At 56.6% G+C, this 19136-nt stretch overlaps 1 protein-coding gene across 1 annotated transcript; it reads right to left on the reverse strand.

Moving 5' to 3' along the window:
• Nucleotides 1-751: 751 nt before the first annotated feature.
• Nucleotides 752-16320, reverse strand: ARF1 (ADP ribosylation factor 1). The gene is made up of 5 exons (XM_047848605.1): nucleotides 16188-16320; nucleotides 2415-2599; nucleotides 2202-2312; nucleotides 2001-2125; nucleotides 752-1900 (listed from the first exon to the last, which is right to left on the reverse strand). The coding sequence occupies exons 2-5, from the start codon at nucleotides 2560-2562 to the stop codon at nucleotides 1739-1741; spliced, it is 546 nt and encodes a 181-aa protein (XP_047704561.1). The 5' UTR covers nucleotides 2563-2599; nucleotides 16188-16320; the 3' UTR covers nucleotides 752-1738.
• Nucleotides 16321-19136: the final 2816 nt, after the last annotated feature.

Here is a 19136-nt window from a genome sequence, read left to right on the forward strand (position 1 = left end):
GTCCCTGGGCAGTGATGTCAGATGTACCAGGAAACCTGGGTCACATCTCACCCTGGGCGACAGGCTGGACATGTAGATCATGAGAGTGAAGACTTGTACCTGGAGTCTCCCCCACCCCACTCCAGGTGCCAAGGGACCTGCCCCCTGGACTCCTTGGAGAGGGGGGCAAAGTGGGGCACTAGCTCCCTCCCCCAGGCCTCCCCTCCTCTGCAGGGAAGGGACCTCTTACAACCCAGAAGAGTGAGCACAGGACCCAGGCTGGATCCCTAATAAGGAAATATGCATCTTTTGCTTCGGATTTGAAAATTATGTCTAACAATTATGTCTGTCTAACCCTGGCCCTGGCTTTTCAACCTGTTAGTGGAGGGAAGGGCCAGACTGGGCATCCCCAGGGCAAGGGAGCCTGGACTCCAGCCAGTCCATAGTCCCAGCCGGCTGGGGAGTCAGGGCACTCAGGATTCAAGGATGGCCTACATGGCAGCAACACAGAGCTTGGCCAAGGTTTCCTGCCCTCCATCCCCTCAACAGGCCAGGTGATATGGGCTAGAGCAGCCTCCCCCCCCCAGTCCCCATGCAGTGACCCTGCTGTCCCTATCATGGCCTGGCACTGCCAGCAGGGAGGCCAATGAGGCAGTCACTGCCAGGGTACTGGGCCACGTCCACACCTGCCACGAAGCCAGTGGCCTGGGTGCCCTGCTCCTGTTCCCAGAGATGAGCTGTGGCTAGTGGCACCAAGCATTGGAGAGCCGTGAACTAGTTAAGAGACTTTATTCTAGTAGCTATAATTACAGTGCTTGTTTGTCGAAATGAAAACTGAAAACAAGTATACAAAACAGTTGATTACTAATTGTGTATTGAAAGCAGTAAGAGGTTCCACGACACCAAATAAACCAGTTCTGAGGATTTCCCCAAGATAAAGTTGAACGGCTCCAGCTTCTTCAGTGTTTATCAAAATACGAAAGAAAAAAGTAGACGTCGTCGTTTCGGTGGCAAACCTGACCCTTGCAGGCTGAGGGAGTGAAAGCACATGTGGACGGGGGCTCCGGGGGTCCCCCTGAGGGCCCTGGGAGTGGTGGCCGCAGCCCCCAGCCCATCCCCCCTGGGCGGCCATGTGGGCACAGGTGCGAGGACAAACGCTAGGGGAGGCAGGACCACCGGAGACAGCAAATCACGGGGACCCTGTCGTGACCATGCAGGATAGACCATGGCCGGCTCTGCCCCATCACGTTCCCGACAGGAAACGGATCACCGGTGGACCAGACGCCAGCCCTTTACCGCAGAACCTAACCAGGCACGTTTCTCCCTTCCGTGTGTTCAAGTGTTCTCCTTGCCTTGTGTTTTTATCTGTTTTAAAAATGCACTGAGTTCGGGTTAAAAACCAACCACCAAAATCGAGTCCAACACAGACCTAACGCCCATAGGAGAAGCGAGCGCCAGGCTGGCCCTGACAGCAACTCCTGGGGGCCCCGTGAGCCTAAAATCCCTTCTCAGTACTGAACAGTGGGCTGATTCTTTTTACAATAAAAAAAGCTGAGTAATATTGCATAGGAGTACCAGAAACTGCCTCGTTGGGAACAGAAACTATTTACATTAAATAAAAACCCGGCTGCAGGCTGCGTCTGCACATTTACAGCATGGTGAAGCACACTGTGACCGACCATGGAGACAGCTTCTGGCACTCACACCACATGAGAGTAAAGCAGGGTGGAAGGAGGGAGTGGGGGGGAGGGGGCACGGCTCACTTCTGGTTCCGGAGCTGATTGGACAGCCAGTCCAGTCCCTCATAGAGCCCGTCCCCGCTGGTGGCACAGGTGGCCTGAATGTACCAGTTCCTGTGGCGCAGCGAGTGCAGGCCCAGCTTGTCCGTGATCTCGGCTGCATTCATGGCGTTCGGGAGGTCCTGGTGGTGGGAGAGGCCGACGACCTCCAGTCAGTGGGCAGCAGGGACCACCCCTTCCCATCTCCCACCCCGCATGGCCGGGGCCCACGGGCGCGCATACCTGCTTGTTGGCGAACACCAGCAGGACGGCATCCCTGAGCTCATCCTCCGCCAGCATCCTCATGAGCTCCTCACGGGCCTCGTTCACGCGCTCTCTGTCGTTGCTGTCCACCACGAAGATGAGGCCTGCGGAGCCGTGGGCGTCAGGACGGGCGCCAATGGCGCCCCAGCCTCTCCCGCAGGCCACAGCCCCTCCGCTCACCTTGTGTGTTCTGGAAGTAGTGGCGCCACAGGGGCCGGATCTTGTCCTGGCCGCCCACGTCCCACACGGTGAAGCTGATGTTCTTGTACTCCACTGTCTCCACGTTAAAGCCTGTGGGGGCCACGACCCCAGTCAGCCTGCCACCCCAAGCAGTGAGAGGCCCATGCCCTTCCCTTGCTGCACCCCCCTGCCCCCCGCCCGCGGTCTCCTCACCTATGGTGGGAATGGTGGTCACAATCTCACCCAGCTTCAGTTTGTACAGGATGGTGGTCTTCCCTGCAGCATCCAGGCCCACCATGAGAATGCGCATCTCTTTTTTGCCAAAAAGGCCCTTGAAGAGGTTTGCGAAGATATTTCCCATGCTGTAGACTGGGGGGAGCAACACTGGCCAGAGAAACCTGTGGAGACAGGGGTCCCTGGGTCTCTGTGCCGCCCAGGGCCAGCAGCGCAGGGGCGCTCTGGCGGAAGGACAGGTCTGACCTCTGACAGCTCACAGGGTGGAAGCTGACCACACCTGGTTCCCAAGCAGCAGAAGGGAGACTGATGTACAACCCGCAGAGGGAATGCTGTTCACCAAATGGCTGTGGCTTTCACAGGACGCAAGCTCCTCAACCATGCAACAAGAGGGGCCAGAAACAACCATCCCGGCAGTGACACAGGCCAGAACCAACCACACCAACGTGACGTGCTCAGAGCTTAGCGCTCACCCACAGACCAGATTCGGAGCCAGACAGCATCTAGGCTCTTGGGCAGCACACAGGCCATGAAGTACCAGGGGGAGCGACCCCATGGGCCGCATCAGGGACTGCGTTTGCCACAGGCTCCCCTTGTTCAGAGCAGAAACACTGGGCCCAAGGGAGTGGTCTTCCATCCCACAGCCCCCAGGGCACAGGAGCCACCCGGGCCTGACCTCCCCATAGGTGGGCACTTTCATTTCCAAACAGGCACCTAGAAGAGCTGGCCACCTTCTCAAATGCACACTGTTTGGGAATCTGGATGTTTATGGCTGGCTGCCTTTATGAAGCCAAGCACCCAGGCGCTGGGCAGCCTTTACACAGAGTGCCCGCAAGGCCAGGAAGAAGCCTGGCCACCTGCCCCCGCCCCCAGGAGCAGCCAGGAGCTCCATGGTCTGCGGGAGTTGCAGAGGGTACAGGTCTGCCCTGTGTCACCAGCTGAGACCACACACGTTCCCACTCCTGGTCAGCACCCAACACACCCACTTTACCGCCAGGACGCCTGTCAGTTCTGTGCCAGTCCAGTCAGCACTGGGTGGAAATCACCCACCCCACTGTGAACCTGACGCTCCCATGGGCCTGGGCATGCCAGCAGAGGCCTTCAAGCTGGTTTCTGTGCACTTGTTGCTGTTGTTAAAGATTTTATTTTTAAGTCATCTCTACACCCAACGTAGGGCCTGGCCTCACAACCCTGAGATAAAAGTCTCACGCTCCAGTGAATGAGCCGGCTGGATGCCGCGCCTCAGTGCATTTTTGAAAGTTTATTGCTACTATTACCTATTCAAAAAATTAAAATTTAAAACGACCTTTACTGTAACGCTTCCTTTTCTGCAGACAGCCCATTCTCCTAATATACACAGAGGATGACAAATCCTTTGGGAACACAGAATGGACCAAACACACACATTCAAACTCGGCTCGCTGTTGAAATCACTAATGAATAGGTGCCCAAGTGACAAAGACAAACAGAAAAAGGGGGAGACAAGTTCTGGGAGCAATGAGAATGTGGCCGGACCTTCCAGAAGCAACAGACCCAGGAACTCTGCCACCCACGTCCAGGCGGGAGGGTGTGGGTGCACACTGTGCTGCACACAAGGACAGACACCCACAGGCCGCCGAGCCAGGACCCACGGCTGCCTGCATCTGGATGACCGCAAACAACCATGCAAGTCTCCCTCTAAGAGCCACCAATGGAAGAGAACAAAAGAAAAGAAGGAATTTGGGGGGAAGGAAGAGAGAAGACTATTTCAAAGGAAAAAACAAACAGAACCCCCAACCCTCACATGGCTGCAGCCAACAAGGTGGGGACCCGGTGCCCACAAAACAAGAATGGGGAGTCAGAACACAGCAGACCTGACGGCCAAGGTGAAACACACAAACCTGTGCACACGTGATGGAAAAAAAAAGGATACTTTCGCTATGGGGATGTCTTTTTAGATACGACACCAAAGGCATGGTCAATAGAAGAGTTGATGAGCTGAACTTTGTGAAAGCTACAAACTCCCAATCCGGGAACAACCAGGTCAAGGGTCAAGAGAACGGGAAGATCAACCAGACAGAATATTTGCAAGAGACACGCCTGATCACGGACTGCCATCTAAGAAATGCCAAAAAAAACCACTTAGAACTTGATACCCAGCAGACTGAAACTGCACGTAAGAATTTTAAAATGGGTCAATGACCTTAACAGACCCCTCCCCACAGAAGACCTACAGATGGCAAATGAGCATGAGAAAAATCTCCAAGTCAGTATGTCTTCAGGAAATGCAAACGAGAACACCCAGCTGCCTACTACACACCTATGAGAAGGACCCAAACCCCCCACACCCGCACAAGCTGCATAGCATGGGGGGGGGGGGGGGGCGTGTCACAGGAACTCTGCCTTGCTGGTGGGGTCCTGAAACCACACAGTCACCGTGGAAGGGTTTGGTGGTTTCTCAAAAAACCAAACATTGTTGCACGGTGCGACCCAGCAGTCGAGCTTCTGGGCCTTTACACAAAATCCTGGACACGGATGTTTACGGCAGCTTACCCACAACCACCCAAACTTGGAAGAACCAAGACGTCCTCCACGAGGTGACGGGTGAAGAGACTGCGGTCCATCCACACCAAGCGACATCACTCAGCGCTAAAGAGAAATGGCTTAACCACATGTCACTAAGTGGAAGCAGCCAATCCAAGACGGCTGCGCACTGTGGGACTCCAAGTGCCCAGCTCTCTGGAAAAGGAAAACCACGAAGACAGGAAAAGGATCCCCCCAGTGGCTTCGGGGATTAGGGAAGGGAGGGATGACTCGGGACACAGGGGGGCTGGGCTGTTAGGGTGGTGACAGCCATCACGTGATGGGTCCATGTCATCCCATACTTGTCCTCCCCACGAAAGGATGGGCCCTGGGTGCTGCAACATCAATGCGGGTCCCCCAGGTGGGGACACTGCCCTGAGGGAGTCTGTGCCTTCCCCACGGTTATGCTATGAATTGAAAACAGCTCCCAAGGCTTGCAGGATGAGGGGGAAAGGACAGAAATTCTAAACCAAACAAACAAATTTACCATCTGACTGATGGAAACTCCAAAAAACAACACAGGAAAGCGTGGGGAGGAGATTCTGCTGTGACACCCTGCAGGAGCACAGAAACCTCTAGCCTGAAAAGAGCCTGGGGTACAGACACGGACACAGATGCAGTCTGAGAACACCAAGGGTCCCAGCACTCTACCCCAGTGACACAGCAGTGCCCTCAGCCAAGGTGGCGATGCTGGGGAAGGGCAGAACAAGGGCCATGTCCCTGCAAAGAGGTGGAGGACGAAGGCAGAACTCCAAGAAGGGAACATGCCACAGGCATGGCTTTACAGTGGGGCCTGGCCATCCCAGGGCAAGGGAAAAACCGATGACAGGTACAGAAGGCCCGAGGATGAAAATGAACACAAGAGATCACTTGAAACATATGCCATCCCCACCTGGCTCTGCAGCAGGTGATCCCTCCCCCAGCCCGCACTGTCCAAGCGGACCCCCAAGGGGGTGTCATCAGCACGCTCATCTAGAGATGTGGCCATTGCAGTGGAGCCACGGACAGGGGTGATCTCGGGGAGACAGGAGGGGGCAGGCTATCTCCACTTGTCTTAGCACTAATGTAATCTTGTCCTTACCATGATCACAGAGTCCTGGGGACCGAGGGGTAAAAATGTCACTTGCACTCTCCCCAGCCCCCACGTGGGCAGGCGGACCATCTCAGGGTAAAACTGCCTGTTAGCCTCCTCCCCGCAGCGTGCCGCCACCAGCCCCCAAGTCCCCCCTTGCCCACACACTGCCCCTGGCCTGCTCGGCTCTGCTGAGCCCTCGTTACCAATGTGGTCTGGGTCCTTCCCCTGTGGTTCTTCAACACATCAAACTCTGGAGCCCCAAGGGGACTGACGAGGTGAGCGTGCAGTCTCGGGTGCAAGACACTACCACACGGGCACTTGGTCTCCCCCAGCCGAGAAGCGTCTACACCTGCACCTGGCCCACGACCCTGCTGGCTCCTGGCCTACCCCAGCACATTTACTGTTTTGCAAAATGTCAAGACCTAACAGAGGATCTGCCACAGGAGAAAGGTGGACCTCAGGAGAAAGGTGGACCTCGGAGCCATCCTGTGGCCTATGTCACACCCTCTGACACCAGAATCCCTTAAGCTCAAATCAAAACCCATCTTTCCTGTTTACGATGATGACCCTCTGCATCAGTGAGCAATGAAAACACAGATTTTCTCAGAAGGGCTCCCTCCAGCCCCACAGCCTCGAGGGAACAAGTTTTCCCTCTGTTAGGACCAGAAACAAAGTAAAGCAAAGACCTTGGCGGCCCACGTTCTCAGATAAAGAGGTCTATGTGGCTACGGGTCAAGGCCAGCGATGGGGCCTCCGTGGGGAAGCCAGTCCAGCCAGAAAGAAATGGAGCTTTGTGAGTTTACGCCCGTTCCGCTCCAATAAATGAATCCAACATGACTGGTTTAGCTGCCAAAGAGAAAAAACTTACTGTGACTTCCGCCTGCAACCTCAGCCTCTCCTCTGACAGGCCTTTGAGGTTTCAGAGTAAGCAAGGAACAAAGTCTGTCACCTTCTCTGAAATCATCGACTCAGCAGAATCTCTACCAGCGAAGACCAAGATGACCTGAGCAGTTTGCCATCATGGCCAAGAGGCAACCACCAACCTGGAGCTTGATTTGACCCAGGGAGACAAACACATTGGGGTTTGGGCTCCATTCTGCACTGCGGACACGATGCACCACTCGGCCTCCTGCATAAAGGGGAGCTCAGATGTTTGAGTTCCCTACATGAGTGAAAAGCTGGGTGACCTCTCAGCTCTTCATCTTTCAGCCTTATTTTTAAATTTTTTTAACCTTTTTTATTCATTTTTTAAGAGAGAGAAAGAGAGACACAGAGCACGAGCAGGGGATGGGCAGAGAGAGAGGGAAACACAGAATCCGAAGCAGGCTCCAGGCTCTGAGCTGTCAGTACAGAGCCCGACACAGGGCTCAAACTCACCAATGGTAAGATCATGACCTGAGCTGAAGTCAGACACTTAACTGGCTGAGCCCCCCAGGTGCCCCCCCACTTCTTACAAGTCAAGTTTATTGGACTCAACTTACATACAGTAACATGTTCCGCCTCACAGTTCATACCCTCGTTTTGATTTTTCCAGAGCTCATATGCACTAGGAACCATTTTTTAAGGGTCTCATGAATGAGCAACTGCTTTCTAGCAGCCCCCTATGTGCACCAGTCGTCAATCACTCAAGCCCCATCCATCCCTGACACAGCAGCCACCTATGTGCACAGGTTGTCAATCACTCAAAGCCCCATCCATCCCTGACATATAGATCCTAAGTGTAAAATGGGTCCTCAGGTCTCCTGGGTGGCTCAATCCACTGAGCGTCCTACTCTTGATTCAGCTCAGGTCTTGATCCCAGGATCATGGGATAGAGCCCGGCGTCCACACTCAGCGTGGAGCCCGCATGAGATTCTGTCTCCCTCTGCCCCTTTCCCTGCTCGCGCTCTCTTAAAAAATTAAATAAAAATACATACATAAATAAAAGGGGCCCTCTACTTTTGTAGGCCATATGATCACATGTAATCTCTTGCAAACTGCTTTCTGCACACCAGCTTTGGACTCCAGGGCCTCAGCTAAACAAATAAAACCTCAGGCCATCACCCTGCCCATCAGCACAACATGTCATTCTGTAGCCTAGGGCTTCTTCTACAGCAGAGTATATTACCTAGTGTACCTAGTTTGTAAACACCAGTGGACCAGGAAAACTGAACGTGCCAGTACTAGTGCTAGGCAGATACACCACGAAGCCCTAACGCAGTATTGACACACAGGAATCCACACAGCCAGAGGGGGACACTACGCAGCCCGGCACACCCAAGGCACCTAAGTGGACTGATCTCTATTTCCATCAGTTTTATTCCTATGACTGACCTATACCTTGTATTAGTTTCAGGTATGCAACAAGGTGTCTCCCTGTAATTACGTGTTCACAACTCTAGCTAACACCCACCACCTCACACAGTTCCATGTTACTCTCCTGTGAGAATTTCCAAGGTTTCTAACACCATCCAGTACTGTCAATGGGTCACCACACTGCCCCCCACGTCCCAGGACATGTCTCTTTCCACCTTCACTCAGCTCCCCCTCCCCCACCACATCCCAGGACATGTCTATCTTCCACCTTCACCCAGCTCCCCAACCCCCCCTGCCCCCACCCTGTACCACTAGGAACTTTCCATATGAAAGACACACTGCAGAACCAGATCATTCTGACCAGCACCCCAAGGCCAGTTCTGATGAGGAACTGCCTACGGACTGCCATCGGGCATTCCGGCACAAACCTTCAGGGTGTTTTACGGGACCCAGTCAGGCCCAAGGGCTGGCCCCTGTGCAGTGATCCCAGCCCCCACCCCCACCCCTCACTTCACACTCAGCCTATGGTGGCTGATGGTGGGGGCAGGACCTGGCAGGTCTGACTCCAAGGGCACAACACTACTGAGATTCAATTTAGCTGGCTCTTTGCCAGCTTCTGATTCTATGTGAAATGTAACACCCAGAAATGAGTTTCCTCATCACTTGCAGCTCCTATCAACAGTAACACAGCAATGTGAATACCCAAGGGCCACTGTCCACTGTCCACCAGAACAGGCACCGGTGGGACAGTCTAACCACACGCAACGAACCCTGCTCACTACCAGCTACAAAAAACAAGGCACTGAACAGAAGAACATGTTTACGGTTCCTAGTTCCCCCTTATTCAGTCTTACACTTTTACTTACTGTTTTGTAACATAACTACTCTCTAAACACTTCACCAAACTTCTGTTCTTCTGAAATGTATACAATGGAGCAAAATCCTAAGGGGTGCTGAGCGGCTCGGTGGGTGGAGCATCTGTCTGACACTGACTTCAGTTCAGGTCATGATCTCAGGGCTTGTGGGTTCGAGCCCCACGTTGGGCTCTGTGCTGATAGCTCAGGGCCTGGAACCTGCCACGGATTCTGTGTCTCCCTGTCTGTCTCTCCTCCGCTCACGGTCTCTCTCAAAAATAATTGTTAAAAAATATATATATATTAAAAAAAATCCTACGTAGGCTAGCCCAATGTAACCAATACCCTTCTACAGAAGACCAATGAATACAAATGTCACATGTGTCTCCAACTAGACAACAAGGACCAACGAGACACAGTCCACGCAGGACCCTCGACACACGTGTCACACTTTCCAACTAGACAACAAGGACGGATCAGACACGGTCCACGCAGGACCCTGGACACACGTGGCACATGGTCTCCAACCCGAGAGGAGGAGACACACAAGTTGAGCCTGGCCAGGATGCTGCTGTGTGGAAGAGCCCCTCAGCTCTCTGCATCTGTCCTGATGGCAGACGCGGACCGCTCCACAGTATTTTCTTATTCCTGATTGGTTGCTGGCCACGAGGCCTTCCACTTCTGGCTCCTGCAGTCATGAAGGTCCCACAGTATTCTAGCCCATAGGACGGACACTTGGCCTCCCATTCTACTCTGGCTTACACCTAAGGGCACAGATACCCTCTCTGACCCCAAATGCAGTCAAGTCTGAAAGACTTGTTACTGAAAAAAACTGAAGATCAAAAAAGCAAATTTGCATCAACCGACAACACTGAAATGCACAACAAATTGAGCCGAAAACGGGGAAATTCAAGTAATCTGTGAGCACAAGGCAAAGCAGCATCTGAGAAACCATGGCAGCTGTACAGCACCTATCAGCCTGAGAAGGGTCCTACCACCGACCTTACCGATCCGTGCAAGCCTGGACCAGCTGCAGGGGAACACAGGGGAATGTGTCCAGAGACCCTGGGGCCCCACCCTGGCCACACCCCCAGCACCTTCTCCACGGAGGTGCCCGCTCAGTCTGTTACTCCACCATCCGCAGGAAGCAGCCCTTTGGCTCCAAGCTCAGCACACTCACACACGGAGGGCGAGCAGGACACGAGTGGGGCAGAAGGGTGAGGAGTGCCAGCACGTGCACAGTGAACAGACTGTCAGGGGCATCTCTCTCGGTGGGGTCCCCCACAAACGTGCTGCGGCCAGTCGCTGTACCTTCTCCTACCACATGGACTCCAAGGGGCCAGAGACCCCTGTCCACACCCTCCAAGGACGGGGAGGTAGGAGGAAGCCCTCCTGCAAACCACCCAGGGTGGCAGGAGGTCCTGAAGCTCTCTCGCACAGGGGCCAATCCTCAACCCTCGGTCTGGGTCTTCAAGGGACTTGGAGGGACCATTACTGAGAACAAAATTAAAAACCCGCAGCCCCACCTCTTCTGGTGGAAGCTTGGGGGGGGCGGGCCCTCCGCCGGAACTCCCAGCACCGGACAGCTCTGAGAACCACTCCTCCGACCCTGTCTGCAACCTCTGGCAGCCCTGGTGGGGGGGTGGGGGATGACTCTGGTTCACATGCCTAATCACAGCATTCTCCACCTGAAGCCTCTCGAGGGTCCCCACCGACCCCTAGGCCGGACCAGGTCAGCACCCTGCATTCACACTCTGGTGCCACCCTCCACAGGACCCCATCTCTACTCCTCCCCACAGGTCTCCACCAACACCAAACCCCCAACATTAACCAAGAACCTCCTCTCCATCCCCCTCGTCCCCAGATCTGCCTGCCTCACCCTCTGAAAGGCAGCCCCCCCACCCCCGGTACCTGCCTGTGCCCTGGTATCCTTATCTCCCCTCTGGCACCAGCAGGGGCCCACTAGGCAAAGTCAGATGCCTGCACACCACCCGCCAGGAAGTGTCCTCACAAGGGTCAGAGCCGACACGCCCGTGGAGCTTCACAGTGCTACCCCACCATCCCGAGAGGAAGCTGGCAGCCGGCACAGCTGGGGTATGTCCCGTCCTGCAGCTCCATCTGCTCATCACAGGGAAGTCACAGGACAGTGAGTTGCTGGCGAGTGTGAGCCCCCACACAGGAAGCTCCGAGGAACCACCCACCAGGGACCAGGGACCACTGCAGACCCACACGCTCACTTCCCATACACAGGGCGGCTGCATCCACCACACAGGCCATTTTCTCCTGGAAACGAAGGGCAGCTCTTGAGAAGGTACCACAGAGAACAGAATGCAATCTCCCTTGATTTACAAGGTAGTTGCATTCCTGGAAAATTCAGAACATCTATCAAAGCTGCGTACAAAAAAGAAAAAGTGGTTTGGTACACAAACCACGATGGAGTGTAGGAAATCACTTTTTTTTTTTTTAATGTTTATTTATTCTTGAGAGAGAGACAGACAGAGAGGCAGAGAGAGAGGGAGACACAGAATCTGAAGCAGGCTCCAGGCTCTGAGCTGTCAGCACAGAGCCTAACGTGGGGCTTGAACACACAAACCCACAAGATCATGACCTGAGCCAAAGTCAGAAACTTAACCGAGACACCCAGGTGTCCCAGAAATCAGACTTTTTATGACCTGAGGGCACATGGAACATACTCTTTCTGGGGACGAGGACCACTGGCCTGCAGCAGGTCTCCCCAGGCCCCCCTGCCCTCCTCACCTGATCCTGACAGTTCTCCAAACAGCCACGTGCCCCTGCCTGGGAGAGGCTTTCTGTTACCAGACCCGCAGGACCCTGCACCTCATTCTGCTCACTGCCCCAGCACCACACATCCACCTGTTCCCTCCTCTGAGGCACACTTCCCTGGGCATCCGAGACTGACCATCAGGGACAGGAGGAAAAACTGTAAAAGCACATCTATCAGGGCGCAGAAATTAATCACACACATCTACACATACACTTCTCCTAAAAATGAGTTTGTGGGGAAGAAGCCATCCAGTCAACAATGAACTCCACACTGGAGCAATATGACCGTCCTGGACATTTCAGGGAAGGAACTAAGACTGAAAGTCACTGTTGACTGCATGGGACCTGCCCTCAGGTACCAGCAACGGGGACTTAGTGCCTTTTCGTCCATCTCCCCAGGAACTGGCAGTCTCCCATCACTTTGACAGACAAAAACACTGAAAACTGTAAATATCTTCAGCCAAGTTTCACCACCAAAATCAACACAACAGACAGTATTTTAAGTATAAATTAATGGATTCAGTTAATTAGGAACCCCGTGCTCACCTACAGATGACAGGAAAATTCACAGGATAATGCTGTTGACAGCAATGTTTGAGACAGCCTTTGTTTTGGATCCAGTGATCAAAACGCTGGCACGTCTAACTCACCCTTCATTCCCACTCTTCACGAAGAAGACCAGATGGAATCTTGAAATTGTTTCCTTGGCCACTGGCCGAAGTCATACCGATGGGACACTGACACTTCACAGTAAAGTTTTCAGGACCTTAGAGAACCAGAACCCCCAAGCTTCCTGTTTAGCTTCCATGTACGACCCCACAAAACTGATTTCCTACGTAACACAAACCGAAAAGCATCAGGTATTTGCCAGATGAAGTGCCTCTTAGAACCCTTTCCGGCACCCCTTCAAGGAGCAAAGCTTATTAAATTCTGACTAAACGCTAGTTAGTGTTTCCCAAATCTACCATGCACTTCCAACTTCTAGAACCGTGTGTGGATCATAACTGGGCATCCAGTAATTTATGGTACGCACTAAGGGTCACCTCTGTGGCCTCAAGAGATACAGAAAAGTTGGCCTCCTGAACAGAATCACTCCCACATCTGTAACATCTCCCTGCCTTTTATGTTTTTGTGGTTGCTTCCCGACTTTAGTCAGGGCTGCCGATGACAGGATGCCAAGCTCTGGTGGCCACGGTGTGCAGATACCAGGAAATAGGGGTCCATGGGGACCCAGTGGAGGGTGGCACGTCCCGGCATCAGTCAGCTCTGCCACTGCTTCCAACTCCTGGAAGGAAGCTGAGGAGGTGGGGGGTGGGGGTTGCTGAGGGACTCCTAGGAATCAGGAGCTTGGATGCTTTTGTGCCAACCTTGCCACATTGCTTTCCACTAATCAGGCCACCTGACCCCTCCAAGTGTGGACCACCTTCCTGAACAGTGACAAAGCCATAAAGCTGCAATGCCATAACTGTCACACACCTATGCTTTCAAGAGTGCATAATAATCACCAGAACAAACACCCGAGCGGTTACACTATGACCTGGAATTACCCCCCTCCCCCACACACTCATAAACTCGGCAAAGCCGTCCTTTGCCAGCAGGCAGGGTTCCGGCCACCCCTCTCCCAGGTCAAAATCGCTTCTAAAAGACTGGACACTGCCACACCAATGAGGAGCAGAGAGCACAGCTCAACTCTCTCATTTTAGGAACCCTGAGACCCGGCCTCCAGGCTCTCCAATGAGCACAGGGGTTTCCATGTGACTGTGACATCACCTCCGCAGCTCATAGCCCACACTGACTTTACCGGAGCCCACGGGACAGGGAAGTGCAGTGGAAGTGTCCTCTTGAGTTGTCCATGACACAAGGCAAGTAACCAGACCACATGACCTACAAAGCAGAACCATGAGGGGCCAGAACCAGCTTCCCCTTCTGCACTTTCCTTAGAAGCTGATTGCTCAGCACGTAAGTTAGCCGTTCGCCAAGCCAGACATTTCCAGTCTTGTGTCTGCAGACAGGGACCATGCCAGGGGGCCTCCTGGAGACAGGGACCTCTGTGCTCAACCACACACACTCCTGCCAGGGGGCCTCCTGGAGACAGGAACCTGTGCACTCTCCCAGCAACCAAACCAGCTCTGTGCTTGGACACGACCAGACATGGGCTCAACCACACACACTCCTGCCAGGGGGGCTTCCTGGAGACAGGGACCTGTGCGCTCACCCAGCAACCACGGACCAGCTCTGCACTTGGACACCACCAGACTTGGGGCTCATACACATACACTCCGCCAGGGGCCTCCTGGAGACGGGGACATGTGCGCTCACCCAGCAATGACAGACCAGCTCTGCACTTGGACACGACCAGACATGGGGTTCATACACACACACTCCTGCCAGGTGGCCTCCTGAAGACAGGGACGTGTGCACTCACCCAGCAACCAAACCAGCTCTGTGCTTGGACACCTCCAGACTTGGGGCTCATACACATACACTCCGCCAGGGGCCTCCTGGAGACGGGGACATGTGCGCTCACCCAGCAATGACAGACCAGCTCTGCACTTGGACACGACCAGACATGGGGTTCATACACACACACTCCTGCCAGGTGGCCTCCTGAAGACAGGGACGTGTGCACTCACCCAGCAACCAAACCAGCTCTGTGCTTGGACACCTCCAGACTTGGGGCTCATACACATACACTCCTGCCAGGGGCCTCCTGGAGACAGAGACATATGCGCTCATCCCAGCAACCAGACCAGTTCTGCGTCGGAAATGGCCGGACTTGGGGTACGTACACACACACACACACACACACACACACACACACACACACACACTCCATTCCTTCCATGCAGACCTCTCTGCGAACAGCGCTTGCACTTGTGGCCACTCATGTGGCTGCTGAAAACTGCACACACCTGGCCAGTGTCAGCGGAGCCACGACGTGGCCCGGCGTCTCGCACACACGCACACGCACGCACGCACCGCTGGAAACGCAGGTCGGACCATGCAGACGGCGGGCACACAGAGGAGTGCTGACCACTCGCTCACTAGTTCTGAAACAAGCCTACCGGGACACCCGAGCGGCAGCACCCACTTCCGGGACCCTCTCCTCTCGCCACGGGGGCTGCTGCAGTCCTGCGGGACCGACCAGCACACAACTACTCGGTGACTGGGGAAAACGGGAGGGCGGGCCGCCGCACGGCTCCGGGACTCGGCACTGACAAGCAAGCTACCGTCTCCCACGCCCAGACCCACCCCAACTGTGCAACAAGTAAACGCAGGGCCGCGGAGGCAGCTCGCCCCCGACGGCCCGTCCACAGGTACACTCCGCAGGCGCCAACTAGGAAGGAAGAGTGTTCTCATCTCCGCCAGCCGCGACCAGGAAGTAGGCCCTGGCTTGTAGCAAGTTTTGGTAAAGGGGCCCCGCACAGACGCGGACGCGCCCGCCGAGCGCCCGGATCCTCCGCTGGCAGCAAGTGCCCAGCACTCAGACCCCGGGACCTCGCCCCGCAGCCCCGCCCCCGTCCTGCCAGCCAACAGGAACTGGGCTCAAACCCTGGCCGTCGCGTGACCTTGGCGGCGTCCCGGGCCGCGGGCTCCAGTTTCCTGGTCCTCGAGACCCCGAGGCGGGAGGCGGAGCAGGCGGAGCAGGAAGCACCGCTTCCTGGGGAGCCCGCGGCCTGGGCCGGACTTCCGGGCGTGCACCCCGGCGGCTCCGGGGGGCGCGAGAACCACGGCGGAGGCTCGGGGGCCCCGCGGTGCGACCGACCCCTGCCCCGGCCTCCGTCCCCGGGACTCCTGGCCCCCGGCGCAGCCCGCGCCCCACCCCCCCCGCGCCTCGACCCCGATCCCGGTCGCGGCGCCCCCCGCCTCCACCCGGCCTCAACTTGACCCCCAGCCCAGCCCTCTGCGCCCGCCCCGCCTCGATCTTCATCCCAATCTCGACCTCGGCTTCGACTCGACACCCTCCCCACACTCGACCCCCGGTCCGGCCCTCCGCGCCGGCCCCCGGTCCCCGGCCCGGCCTCGGGCCTCACCGCCCCAGCCTCACCTCGGCCCCCGCCCGGCCCTTCCTCACCACAGCCCTCAACACCCTTCCGCCGCGGCAGTGGGCAGTGCGTGCGTAGCCCTGGCACGCCCCCGCCGCCCGCCACCCGGCCCCTGGCCCCCGGCCCGCCGCCTCACCCTCGGCGGCCGCGGCGAGGCTACTGCTCCGAGCCAGGCGTTGGTTTCGCTCCCACAAGATGGCGGCTCTGACGGCGGCCACGTCAGTGCCTGCTGCCGCGGGGAACGCTGGGGAACGAGGCGGGTCTGCCCGCGGCCCCGCCCACCTCTGCTGCAGCACGCACGCGCAGACTCCTGGCTGGGGGCGGGAGTGCCGGGACAAGGACTCCGCCCCGCCCCGGGCCGCGCCCCTCCCGCCTCTGCGCTTGCGCACTCGCTTCCCGGACTCGGGGCGGAGTCCGTCCGCGCCTCTGTCGCGCTTCTTAGGCGAGGTGCCAGGTAGAACCCACCGGTCCATTTTGTAGATGGGGAGACTGAGGCGAAGAGGGGATTGCGGCCCCGGGAGAGACGGCGCCCGGGTGCAAGAGAGGGTTCCTGTTTCCTCCCCGGCCAGGCAGGTCCCAGCGGACCAGCGGGCAGCGGGCTGCGGTCCCTTTCCCCGGGCGCCAACCCCCGGTGTGGTAATGGTGGCCACCAGTAGGTGGTCCGGGTCCTGGAGTGACCCAAGCAGCCGCGCGCGTGCCCGGAAGAGCGCCCCCGGGGAAGCATGCTGCAGATCACATGAAGAAGCCTTCCAGTTGGACAGGCTGAGCAGGAACCAAGCCAAGCAGGGGACAGTGCTGCTCTGGGGTGGTCAGGAGCCCAGACCCAGGAAACTGGAAGGTGGAGACCCCTTCTCCGGGAAACCTTGGGCGGATCAGAAGGGAGACGCGGACAGTCGCCTCCCTTCTCCATAGTCTCCAGGCTCAGGGCTTGGCTGTAGACCCCACATGGAAGCTTACTCTGGCGTCCTGCCAACCCCGGTTCCCCCTCCTTTCTGCCACATGGGCTCCTTCCCCCCGCCCCTCGTGCTGGTTTGAGGGGTCTCCCACTCGAGAGGGTTGTTACGATTGTTGGAGGGGTTCTCCAGACCCGTATGTTGTAGAGGGCACAAAGCAGGGCCATCACCTGTCAGAGAAGGGAATGAGGTATTTTGCTGCCTGTCGAGCAGCCTCCTGCTCCTCTCTGCCTCCCTCCCCAGTCTGCTCCAAGCTGGGGGGCTGCCCCAGTCCTCCTCAGCTGCCCTCCAGCCCCAAACAATGACAAACCCGTCTTCTGAGAGGCTGATGGCCCTGTGAGCCAGGACTTGCAGGTCCCACCTGGCAGTCCCAGCCTCCCCCAGACCTCACCCCTTATGGATGAAGCAGTCTGTGATCTGCACCGCAGCATCTGCCCCCAGTGCTATCATCCTCTCTCCTCTGCCTGAGGCTCCCAGCTCAAATGCGACCTCCATGGATCTGCTTGGGTTGTCTGGGGGTCTCTCCTGCCCTAAACATGCCACAAATGCTCAGGCAAAGTTACCCTCAGGAGTCTGTATCTCTAGGGAGTGACACAAAACCTTCTGCTGGTGCTGGCTCCCCACCCCCAGAGAGCCAATCTCCCACCAAACGTCTTCTGAAGCTTGCTTTGAAATTTAAGCTGTGAAAAAATATATAGGCATGAAAGATACATGCACAGTTTTAGGAAGATTAATTCCTGTGTATCCACCTCTAGGTAAAGGCATTCACTTTCCCTCTTGATTCCATCCACCTGGTGTGTCCTCTCCTGAGGAAAGGGACCATCTGCAGGCCAGGCCACACATTTATGGGGGCCCCATGCAGGCACAGCAGGGGAAGGATCCCTGCCCCTGGCAGGGAATGAGGAAGTGCCAGGTGGTTACCTGGGGAAACTGAGGCCCAGCTGCTCACCCGAGGTTACCTAGGGTTACTTGGGGCCTCCCTGACCCTCCTCCCTGGAGTCTGGGGATAGGGATGGATGGATGGAGCAGGGCGCCTGCCCAACTTCAGCCAGGAGGGGGCAAGGCGAGCTGTCTACAGGGTCCTGCAGCCCACATTCTCACTTTCAGCCAGACCTGAGGTGTGGGAGCTGGCTGGGGTTTGGGGTCGAGCTCCTCTCCTCTGGGGGTTCCCAGACCCAGGACCAGGTCAGCCGCCAGGATGCTAAACAGGAACCCCACCCCCACCCCAGGGAAGAGACCAAGGACTGGATGGAGCAAAGGGGCAAGAGCAGGAAAGACGGGGAGTGCAGATGTTCACACCCTCCAGGACCCCCAGCCTGGCAGGCACCTCACACAGCTCTGTTTGCGGCCCCTGAGAAGTGGGCAGTGTTCGCGGCAGGCTGAGTCTGCTCAGGGAGGCTTAAGCCCAACTGCAGGTCATGAGGCTGCGACTGGGGCCTGAGGAGCTTGGCCTCCAGCAAGCCTGCGGCCGACCCCACACTGCCTCTCATGACACAGGCGCTTCACTGCCTCTGTGCTGCTCTCTGCTTATCCTGGGTTCCTCCACAGCAACATGCATATCCCCTCTAAGAGTTCTCTGGACAGCATGCGAAGAGGGGCCCTGGTGTTGCCTGTGTCTGGACCCAGAGAGGACCCCGAAACCTATCCAGACAAGTGGGTACGGAGAGCGCCCATACCCTTCTGCAAGAGCCCACCCTTCTGCATGTCCTTCCTGGTGCAGCCTGAAGGTTGACCATGTGGGCCCAGCCCTCACATCCACACCTCATTTCCCCCCCAACTCCAGGGCTGCCCTGCCCCTTGGCCTGGGCCTGGGGCTGGGCCTGGGCCGGGGCTGCAGCCAACCAGGCCTTGACTCTTGCCTCTTTGGTCATCCCAGAAGGTCATGGCCACAGAGCAGCTCCACTCACATGAGAGTCCTGTGTTACCTCAGGGCCTTTGAACATCCTCATCCTCCCCATAGCTGCTCCTGCCTCAGATTCCTCATCTTATGCCAGCCCTTCCTTGCCCTGCACCCCTACTGTTGAACCCTCACCCCAGCCCTGCCCCTGAGGCTCCTTGCCATTCCTGAGACAGACTGGAACGGCTCCTGGCCTGGGGCCGTGCTCCCTTCTGTGCTGGGGTGGTTGGTTCTC

Source organism: Prionailurus viverrinus, unplaced genomic scaffold (assembly GCF_022837055.1).
Source record: "Prionailurus viverrinus isolate Anna unplaced genomic scaffold, UM_Priviv_1.0 scaffold_91, whole genome shotgun sequence".
Lineage (NCBI taxonomy): Eukaryota > Metazoa > Chordata > Mammalia > Carnivora > Felidae > Prionailurus > Prionailurus viverrinus.

Bases quoted from the DNA above. Each gene is read 5' to 3' on its own strand.
- ARF1 (XM_047848605.1), bottom strand. From the start codon at position 2,562: ATGGGAAATATCTTCGCAAACCTCTTCAAGGGCCTTTTTGGCAAAAAA. The intron at 2,313-2,414 runs GTGAGGAGACCG...TGGCCCCCACAG, and splicing joins GACCACCATTCCCACCATAG to GCTTTAACGTGGAGACAGTG. The intron at 1,901-2,000 runs GTATGCGCGCCC...TCCCACCACCAG, and splicing joins TGGTGTTCGCCAACAAGCAG to GACCTCCCGAACGCCATGAA.